This window comes from Eupeodes corollae, chromosome 3 (genome assembly GCF_945859685.1).
Source record: "Eupeodes corollae chromosome 3, idEupCoro1.1, whole genome shotgun sequence".
Lineage (NCBI taxonomy): Eukaryota > Metazoa > Arthropoda > Insecta > Diptera > Syrphidae > Eupeodes > Eupeodes corollae.
In genome coordinates this window covers 123,455,613-123,466,300 of record NC_079149.1, presented here as the reverse complement: position 1 = coordinate 123,466,300, position 10,688 = coordinate 123,455,613, and the positions used below count along the sequence as shown (strand labels likewise).

The 10,688-nt window shown below is 31.0% G+C and overlaps 1 protein-coding gene across 1 annotated transcript in view; it reads right to left on the bottom strand.

Moving 5' to 3' along the window:
• The window catches only part of LOC129950780 (uncharacterized), a 40,627-nt gene extending 33,766 nt beyond the window's left edge, over positions 1-6,861 (bottom strand). Inside the window, exons 1-10 of the mRNA XM_056062697.1 lie at positions 6,485-6,861; positions 2,996-3,127; positions 2,750-2,928; positions 2,389-2,459; positions 2,195-2,324; positions 1,805-2,129; positions 1,586-1,737; positions 1,385-1,513; positions 1,074-1,280; positions 708-1,006 (exon numbers count right to left, since the gene is read on the bottom strand). Of these exons, the coding sequence (XP_055918672.1) occupies positions 708-1,006; positions 1,074-1,280; positions 1,385-1,513; positions 1,586-1,737; positions 1,805-2,129; positions 2,195-2,324; positions 2,389-2,459; positions 2,750-2,928; positions 2,996-3,127; positions 6,485-6,650 (1,790 nt within the window). The 5' untranslated portion in view covers positions 6,651-6,861. The remainder of the gene's footprint in view (positions 1-707; positions 1,007-1,073; positions 1,281-1,384; positions 1,514-1,585; positions 1,738-1,804; positions 2,130-2,194; positions 2,325-2,388; positions 2,460-2,749; positions 2,929-2,995; positions 3,128-6,484) is intronic.
• Between the last annotated feature and the right edge of the window lie 3,827 nt (positions 6,862-10,688).

The following is a 10,688-nucleotide window of genomic DNA, read 5'->3' as shown; positions in this document are numbered from 1 at the left end:
GCGCCCCCAATTTATTTATTTTATTTTTCGTTGTCCACTTGTATTAGTCTAAGCGTAACGGTATATAGGCTATATGTTTAATGACCTTCCTCAATAAATGGGCCATATAACACTGAAATAATTTTTCTAATCAGAGCAGTAGTTCCTTAGATAAGTGCGTTCAAACAAGCAAGCAAACAAATTGTTCAGCTATAAAATATAATTAAAGTATAGATTGCCAACCTTAGACACAATTTATTGGGCAACTAACTGTTAAGGATTAATAAACTTAGCAAGCTATTAATCCTTAACAGTTAAAGCTTCGCTGTGAAGCCTTTAATACTGGAATTTCGTCAACGCTCTCATATACTACTGCTTAGTACTTACATTTTGTATGGTAGTATTTGGACGATATCAATTTTCAATTGATTTTTTGAAGAAGTTACACCAATATTCCGACCATACCTTGAATTTTCAAACTTTAATAAACAGAATTTCCTCACCTATTAAAGTATTGTTCAGGAACATTATAAAATTCTCAAATATGTAGATATGTTTTAGTTTTTTTCAACAAATTGACTTACAAATTGTGTAAAATTCAAATAACATGCGCTTAGTACACTCTTCGCTTCGAATTTCCAAAAAAAAACGACCTTTTATTTCAAGAACAACGTTCTACCGCTAAATAAATATTTTGCAAACAGTAAAAAGTCATAAAAAAACATTAATTTCGATTTAATTCATCCACTCCAAAATTCCTCGATGTTGTTAGATTGTGTGATACTTCCATTTCACTAAATCGGTCTTCATAATTTCTTCTATCCATTGTTTCAACTGGATACCAATCTGTTGGTCGAAGACATCTTGTTATTCGGGTCCAAAAAGCTCCAGTTGTTTGTAATAATTTAAATATGCAATAACCTGGTACAAATAACCATGGTAAAATGCTAATAAATGTTATACCGAAAGTCATTATTTCATTTGGCAATTTAAAGAAATGAATCGAACCAAATATAGCTGTTTCAAGCTTTTCATATGAAAAACAAAGAAAAGGATTAATTTAATATTCCTTTTTTTTAGTTTTATAAACTTACCATATTTATAAATATAAAAATCGGTGCAATATATCTCACAACATTCACCATCCATGTTGAATAAGTTCGATTTGTCATAAAACAAACATCACGCTGTAATCGTTCTCGGCCATAAATCCACAAGACAATAATCAGTAGGAGGAAATTCAGAAGCATTTGGCTTATAATTGAAATTTGAGCAATGGTCTCGAAGAATGTAATTCCGTACTGAAAACAAAAAATATTTTCACGATTGAACTTATTTTCAAAATGTTTTGACAGCTGACATCTTGGAGTTATTAGAAATAGAAATAGAATTATGACTAACTTACATTTGAACAAAAGAAAATAGAAGTTAAAGACAGAGTTCCGATTAAAGCCAAAGTCAGTCCCTTTTTAAGACCTCGCAAAATTTCAAATTCATCGAAAAGAGATGTCAAAACTGAAATTAATTGAACAATCTAAACTCCACGATTAGATACACTCTCTTTTTCTGATCAATTTTTGGTATTCATTTTTTAAATTCCATTTACCAGCAGATTCAAACATCCAAGAATTAACATTCCAAAAAATAATATTGACCAAATGTGAGGAAATTCCAAATACGTTAGTCCAGTTGGTATAGTTAAAAATTCCATCCATTGTGAATGAGGAGAATCAAACAAAATAATTTCTGGATCTTGCCCTGTCAGAAAAAAAAAAAACAGTATTTAACGTTTATACCGTTCATAGATCTGTCGAAAAACGGTTACTTGTCATAAACTTCATTATAAATATCGACATAAAAGCCAAACCCAAAACGAATCCAATTTGGGCAAAACACAATAACCAACTATAACGAAATATATTCGTATCGAATTTATTATAGCTTGCCATGGTTAGAATAGAACCCCATCCAGGTCCAAGGGCAGCAAAAGCTACCATTGGCACAAATAGAAATGTGTCTCCCATAATAACATTTGGGTGTAATGTAGTTTTTACAGAATGAAATACTCCTGGAAGAAATAAAAAACGCAGCAAACAAAGTCCCATAATTCCTAAAACTGTGATGCAGGAGTAACGCAGAAATTTTCCAATCTACAAAAAAGAAAATAATTTTTTGGAAAACGTGAATTCTTTAAAAAAAAGTATGATTTCCTTACCGATTCAATGGATCTTGTAGCTATGATGGCAATTATGCCCCAAATTACAAATGTGCATAACATCAAAAGCAATGAAAATCTAAACTCAGGATGTGGCCGCCGGTACATTGTCATTATATGCATTTTATTGCTACGTAAAAATTATAAGAAAATCTAAACCAATATTGTATTTTATTGATTTATAAAAATCTTACCTAAAGAAATCCACCGATGGAACTTCCACCATAACTCGATAGTCACTTTGAGTGTGATTGTAATTGCAAATCTAGAATAAACTTAAATTAAATATCGTAATTTTACTTGAAGTATTCTAACAAGATGTTCCAATGTGAATAGACCACTATTTTGACAGCTATCACTTTTTCAGCTTTCATCTTTTGTCATTTGGCTAGTAAAAGCAAATGTGGATGGTTTTTCATTCATGAGGAAATATTTTTCCCCTTTCAGTGAAATAAACATCCTTTGATATCCCCTAAAAAATACTTGTTTTCTTAAGATCAAAATGAAGCCTTCTACTGGAACACCTTTTATATAATATCTTCATTTTTAACTTACACTTTCATATTCACCTTGACTTTTATTTACACCTTTATACACCCAACTTTTAAAACCTTCACAACTCCATGGAATTATGGGATTAAAAGTGTGGAGTAAATAGTAAAGTGGTATAGCTCCAAGTACAGCATAGTAGGTTAGGCTTGTTAAATTAATTGCTAGTGACACATATCCAATGCCTAGAAATTTTTGTAAAATTATGTGAAATTATAAGATTTCTAAAGCCAACATAAGAAAAATACAAACCTTTAAAAAGTGGTGAAATACGGAAGACCGATATAAATCCAGAGCTTGAAAATTGTCCCAAGAAAGACTGCATAAAAACTAAAGGTATGACACACAAACCTAATGTTATCAGGTATGGAATCAGTGCGTAAACTGAAATTGAGAAAAGAATACAATCAAACCTGTGTTTTGTTGGAAAATCTATCAATAGTTTAGTAGGATTTTACACGAATAACAAAAACAATATCCGCAGTATGAATACTACCGATAAAAGTTAAAGCAGAATTTTACTACGGATGGTTGTTTGACATTTATATGAGTCTCGAATGGATCTTATGTGATTCCGTTCTCAAATGTGTATACGATTGATATTGCATTCGTATCTCGATGGCAGTATTCGTTGAGTAGTTGTGCATTTGGATTCATGTGTTTTCCATTGGCGACAAAAAAAAATCAATCTGTTACTGTTGATATTATTTAGTTTTGTTTGTGTGAAAATGGACTAACTGGGCTAATTTTGAAAGAATAGAAAAGATAGTTAAGTTTTACTATGTTTCCACTAGGTTTATCTCAGTTTGGATTAAATAAATCTTTTTGGTATTTCCACCGCACAAAGAAGTTTAAAAATGATTAAGTTTGACAGCACTTTCTAAAATGCAAATGGTGTTTCGATGTTTCTTATGAAGTGCAGGGAGATAGTTTGATTCGTCTTAAACAATAAAGAACTGAATAGTTCAGCAACAGGCGAGCTTTAAGCTCGTTTCAATACCACATATTAATGTAGCAGTCTACGAACAAACCCCCTTCGATAAATTTTTATTTTATGTCAAACTGTTTGGTTAAAACTCTGAAATCGACTATCACCTTACACAGACGTATTTTCTTGATTTTGGTAGGCACCCGATTTCACCAATGGTCTTAATTTCGATATTTTTTGGAATTTTTAATAAATTATTCTGGCAAGTATTTAATTGTATCAAGTTTCAAATATAAAAACCGCACTACTGCGAATCGTTTTTTTGGCAAAGCTTCGTAAGCATTTTATTATATGATTTGAGTTATTTGCGTTTTACTTGTAAATACACTAGTCTGCAAGGTTTTTTAAATATTTTGGATAAATATAAAAACAATTTTGAACTTTAAATTCGAAATGAGCACTAAAAGTTAGTTCCAAAACTTAATTTTTTAAAGCACCACCATTAAATTCAATGTTTCCCAAAACTTCATTTAGGGGTCAGCTATCGTTTGTTTTCATCATTGAATTATTTCGACTGGTTGGTTAAAGTTTCCTTTAAAAATTCTCTGACTGGAATCAAGTACTTCCCGATTAGAATCAACCATTTCAGGTTAGAATTGATCATTGAAAGTTACGATTTATTGGAAAGAATTTGTTCCAAAATTTGAAATCAACTATCAGCTGTTCATTGAAAACGATTTTATCATTTGAATCAAAAAATGAACTAAAGAGAAAGTTAATTTATTTTTTAGTAGAATAAAACTACAACTTTTCAGCTTCAACACCACACCAAACGTAACAAATTAAACTCTCTTACTCGCTTTTAAACCTTGAGAGTCAAATGCAAAACCCATAACTAATGAGAATTTTCAGAAACTAAAAATCATCAAACAATTTATTGTGAAGAACTTAATCGTGATTTACTTAAGGCTTACAAAGACTGTTTTTGGTTGCTTTTAAAATATTTGAAGGTACATATTTTGAAAACCTGATATACATACATACTCGTACATAGATGAAATTCGAATTCGAGACGACTTAGATTCCTTAAAAAATGTATTGTATATTAACATTTTGTAGACAAGCGTTATTGATGGCTACTTGACATAATCACTATTTTACATCTTCATGAATAGAGCAACCTACTCTTAACTTTAATTTTCAAAGTTTGAGCTCAATTGACCCAATGGCTTTGGTTGGAGAAGTAAGTAAAGGCAAACGAAAAGGCAAGGTGGAATCCCCGAAAAACGACGTTTTTTTTAAATCTCGAGTTCGAAATTTTCGACGAATACAAAACTTGCCTTGTATAGGGTTCAATTGTGACTTTACATAACCCCACACAAAATTGGAGAACCGTGTTAGATCGCACATTCTTGGATGCTAGGCCACAGGCTTACTAACGGACAATAATGCCATCAGCAAAAGTACCTTCAATAAACCAAATCATTATTTTGATAATAAACTTGCACTATTTTCAAACTTTGTTCAGTAGTATATATATAAAATGCAGACTAAACTGATCATAAAGTGACAGCTGTCAACAACAAAAATTGAAAAGCACACCTTTAAAAAAACACACGTTAGTTCTTATATGTCGCAAGTAAAAAAGTGAACTGTAATGCAGTGCGATAACTTTGGGACTTTAAGAATTTCTACCTGATATTTTGTGTAATACATTTCTAAACGTCATTTAAAGAACTTTCAATAATAATAATTTTGAAGTTTAAGCCAATACAGACGTTTTTCTATAGTTTTTGACAAGTCCGAACATTTAAAGCTTAAATAGAAAGCTTATAACGTGAATAATAACGATGAAATAATTTGACCGCTGGCAGATTAAGATATGATTATAACTAATGAATGGAAATAGAGAAAGATGTGTTTTTATAATATATTTGAGCAGTAATATTTCGAAAGTAATGCGGACTTAATTCTGAAAGGCATGATACTTAAAAACATTTCTGAAATTGACATTTTTAACAGCTTGTTCTTAGGAGATCAGTATTTTAGCATCATCATTTTATTCAATATCCTCGGTTTTATTGTATTTTTGTCAAGACTTTTAATCATTCGTTAATTTTGTACTTGTGAAATTTTTCAACTTAAAAAAAATGTTTATATTGAAAAAAATTACTAGAAAGTTAAGTAAAAATCGATGAATTAATCCGAAACAATGTATTAATAAACAAAAGAACTATTTTAAAAGCAGAGCACAGAACGTATGTATATTAATCTATTGATAAAACTGATAAGAATATTTGGTCTCACAATATTTATTTATTTACCTTACTTTATAAAAGAAAATACTTATAAATCATTTTTGAGTATAATACCGGTATTGATTTTTAAAGTAAATAAGACACATGCACCATTTGCTAAAATAGACATTTTCTGGTCATTGAATGAAACGTCACAATATAAATCTAGACCATTACCAAAGGTCAAGCGTCGCGTCCACGAGCGAAATAAATTATTTCCAAAAAAAATCGTCTAGTAGAAAATATAATCAATTTGAAACTTTAAGAAATCTATTTTTGAAAAACAAATACAAAAAACATTCTTTTGTGTTTCTATTCTTTTTTGTTTGGGATAATGCAAATCAACATTTTAATTATTTCGTTTCTAGTGTCCAGCGAAAAATAATTTATTTTTGTTTATCATCAAATTAAATTGTTTTTGTAATGTTTATAAAATATTTTAAATTCATTTAATATCTATATGATTTTAAAATAGATAAGCAGGTACTCGTTTATGACATAAGAATTTATACTTACTTCCAACATCTCTCAACAAAACTACCGGAAATATAAATATGGCGTCAAGTTTGAAAGCATGACCTAAGCATGCAAATAGAAAATCTTTCGGCGATGACCATTTACCGCGAGTTTTGTCATGATTAAAGGGTCTTAAACCCGTGTCGTATGACGTTTCATACACCATTCTATAAATTAATCTTCATTCACTAAACCCACCAAATTAAATTTGTTTCTTAAAAATAATTGGAATATCAAAAGAAATTGTTAGCACTCCGAGTATTTTATGAAAACAATCTCGATGCGATGTTCGCAGAAAGGGACGCTACGCACGACAAAACAAAATAATAAATAAACTCAGAAAAATTATGTCAGATATGTATACCGAGACCGGCTACACCTACTTACCGTTTGAATATTGAATTTAGCGAGAAGAAAATAGTCGTCTTTTGAGATTACTTCCGTCTTTTTGCAAGACCGCACTGATATTTTATACAAAGTGTATTAAATAATTGGGCTCCGCCTGTTAGGGGAAGATTTGGGAAAGAACTTAACTGAAGTGTACAAAAGTTTTCAATAAAAACAAAGAATATTAAAAAAAAAAGCTATAAGAACAGTTTCTGAACATGATAGTCAAAATACTCCTATCAAACAGTGTACAGTGTACATTTTTTGGACTTTTTTCTTGAAGGTTATTTAAAAAATAAGGTATATGCCAATGCTTCACAACCAGCTCATTGTTCATTGAAAATTTCATGAAAAGAATATGGTACTACAACCTTACCATGAGGCCATTTGATTTGAACAATGTGATCATTAGGAAAGAGGGATGGGTTAGAAAAGAAGTGTACAATGATTTTGAGTTCTTGAACATTGCACTGACAGAGAAATATAAAACATGGCAAGATATTCCACATTCGCGTAGTACGACTAAAAAATAAGTCTTTAAAATCCAGCAGTTTCTTATTTCCCATTGTAAAATTCTCTGTAAAGTTTTAATGAGCTTATAATATTTTATCGTTGTTATTCCATAGAGAAGAAATGCGAGTCTGGAAACAAAAATGAAAAACAAAGAGTAGTTTCGTCAGCGAAAAAATTATTTACATTAAAAGTTGCATACAAGAAACCATTGGTAAAAATATGAAAAAGTATCGGCAACCAAACAGATACCTGGGGTACACCAAAATGTGTACTCATGTATTTATATGTATTTATACTTAAACTTGTATTGGACGCTTCGAACAAGGGACTCGTCGCCAACAAAAGCACATATTTTCGATAAGAGGGCAAAATTTCAGTCATTGTCAAATGAATTTGAAATATCAAATGTAATAATCTTATTTGCTTACATGCTTTGTTCCACTGTTTGGTGATGAATAATGAGATCGTCACTCGAAAACCGTATTGTCGGTCATTCAGAAGCTTTCGTTCCTCAACATATTTATTAAGCTGATAGTTAATCAGCGTTCCGCCAACCCTGGAAAGAAGGGACGTTAGTACTATCTGTCGATAATTAGAGGCAGAAGAAGATTTGCTTTTACTTAAAATTGTAGAAGAATAGGATAAATGGAAAAGCGTAGAAAAATGTTCAGAATAAAATCGGGACATCATACGTACCAGCAGATTTATGTATTTTGAGATGTTTTAGGTCTCTCGCATTAATACGAGTATGGAAACAAATTTGACCCATATAATCATTAAGGGGCTTAGGAACTGAGGGAGGCATGGCACTATCAGATAAGGTGATATTTTGACAAACTAGCTCGTAAACAGAACAGAATGACAAAAAATCTTACTACTGGCTTTGTAGAATTTGTTGGTGTAGTTTTGGGTTATGCACAAATTTGGACTTTCAAATATAGGCGCTGCAGGCCTTCCTGGTTTGCTTATATATTTATCGGTTCTCCTCAATTGAGATGACTCTAAGAAACTGGAAGCTTACCTCTTTTTCCTTGATAATCTCTTTGCAGCTCCAATCGAACCATAACTTAGCCTTGTGTTTGATTCTTTTAGCCCTATTCCCGATAAAGGTTTTAATTCGTAGTTGGCTTTCTCGTACTATCAAACACTTCCCTTTAAAGCTCTTTCTCTCACTGGATTTCTGCGATACGAGAAATGGCCAGAGGTGACACTATGGTCCGAAGTGCCTAAAGGCGTCAATACTCTTATTATGACCAATTTCGGAGATATTAGTGCGTGCGTTTTTTGACCTAAACAGAGAAGTCACGAAGAATTATGAGAATATAGGAAGAAAATTGTTTTACAAAGTCAAAACTTTGTCCAGATTTTGGCTGGCACCAAGCCTTACACATGAAAAGAAAATTCAGCAGCTCTCAGTGCCAAAACAGCTACTCTATAATTATATGCATAAAATTATTTAAAAACTTTTCATATTAGAACTTCAATATTTGTGTTATGCCTATAGTAATGACGTTAAATAAGTCCGGACCCTATTAAAATAAAAAAGAGTAAAGAAAGGTAAATGTCACTTACTGTGCTCTGACATACGTACTTTTTTTACCTCTCTTTTCCTTATACGTGCTTGCATTTTTTTACTGCTGTTATTTTTCACTGTTTCTGCATTATTATTTTTATTGGGTCATTACACTAATTACAGGGTGTCATTCTTCATGTGACAGAAATAAATGTCACTTGGAGTCGGTGATTATTCTTAAAATAAATGTCACTTACTTAATTTTGTTAGTTTAATGTAATATTTAATGAAATTCTCAAAATTCAAATTCGATTTTGAAGATTAACGGTATTATAAATTTTGAGGACTGTTTGTTAAGGCTTTTGGAGCGAATGTAATTAAATCAATCTAATATCTTAAAATGCCTACCTAGACACAAATAGCTATTTCCTTTGTTCTCATTTTATTTGCACCTCATCATTGAGATTTTGTCGATTATGATGCGACAACGTTGGAATTTAAACGAACGGCCTATAGGTTTTTGAAATGCTAAACAATTGTTAGTTTACATCAAACACAAAACAAAATCCATCGAGGTAATGATGGTTTTTATTTTTCTATCCATCCCCTTGGATATGATGGTTCATTTAAATCACAACTTAACTACTGCACTAATCATTTAGCGCAATGCAATTTCCTTATTAACAAATAATGTACCTAAATAAAAACTATACAATTTAGAATAGATGGTTCTATGGAAGGTGTATTGTAAGTTTGCAATGAGTTTATATTTTTAGCTTCTCTGCGTTAATTGAATTTTTATGGAATTTTTTCTTATTTTTGCATCTCATAGGCTCACCCTAGTAAAAACGAAAACAAATATATAAATGTCCATAAGAATATTATGTAGAAAGAAAATTTAAGCTTTGATTAGATCAAACTTAAACCTATGACTATGATTACGCACTTAAGGAATCAAGCTGAGAATAATGTTTAAGAAGCTTCTATTCCTCCTTTTAACTCCCACCATACTGGTGTAGTGTCAAAAATTGTCCAATTAACCAGCATCGTCCGATCTATGTTACATTTAAGTGATATTTAATACAGGGTGTTCTAAACATACAAATATTTATTTTATCAAATCAATAAAGAAGAGAGTTAAGACAGATAAACAATAATCTGAGTCTGATTTTTTAAGAACCTAAACTAGCTTGGCTTGTTAGTCTTCACTCAGTGTAAAACCAGATTGGTTTAACATTACGAGATCTGTCAAAAAACAAAATTGACGTTTTAGATATGTTATTCAAACAAGAAATACAAATCAAGTGCTTCTAAAATAGCTTTGAAAAGTTGGTTCGGATTTGTTTGAATAATTATTTTTATCTTAAACCCTCATAGTTATTAAAGGAAAATATCTAAGCTTTTAGTTAATAAACGTCAAATCTGTGACTTTGCACAGATGTAATTTTGTGGACACTTATTTACACTTTGACATTTATCTTCGTGTCGTTGATATAATTATTTCATTATTTATGTGTCGACCCTCCCAACATTCGGCTGTCACTTTTGACACTTCACTAGGTTTAAGAAATTCAGACATAACTTATTTAGCTTATACTTATTTAGAAAACTTACATAAGTACATCTCTTCGATAGTTAGGTAGTTTTAATTTCCAAATTTAGAGTGCACTTCTTTTTTTTGCACATTTTTTAAAAACTGAAACACCTTATCGTTACTACTTATCGCATATACGACAAAGTATATTATTTTTCTTTTTTGTTTAAGTACCTATACATCTAGCTGACTCGGGA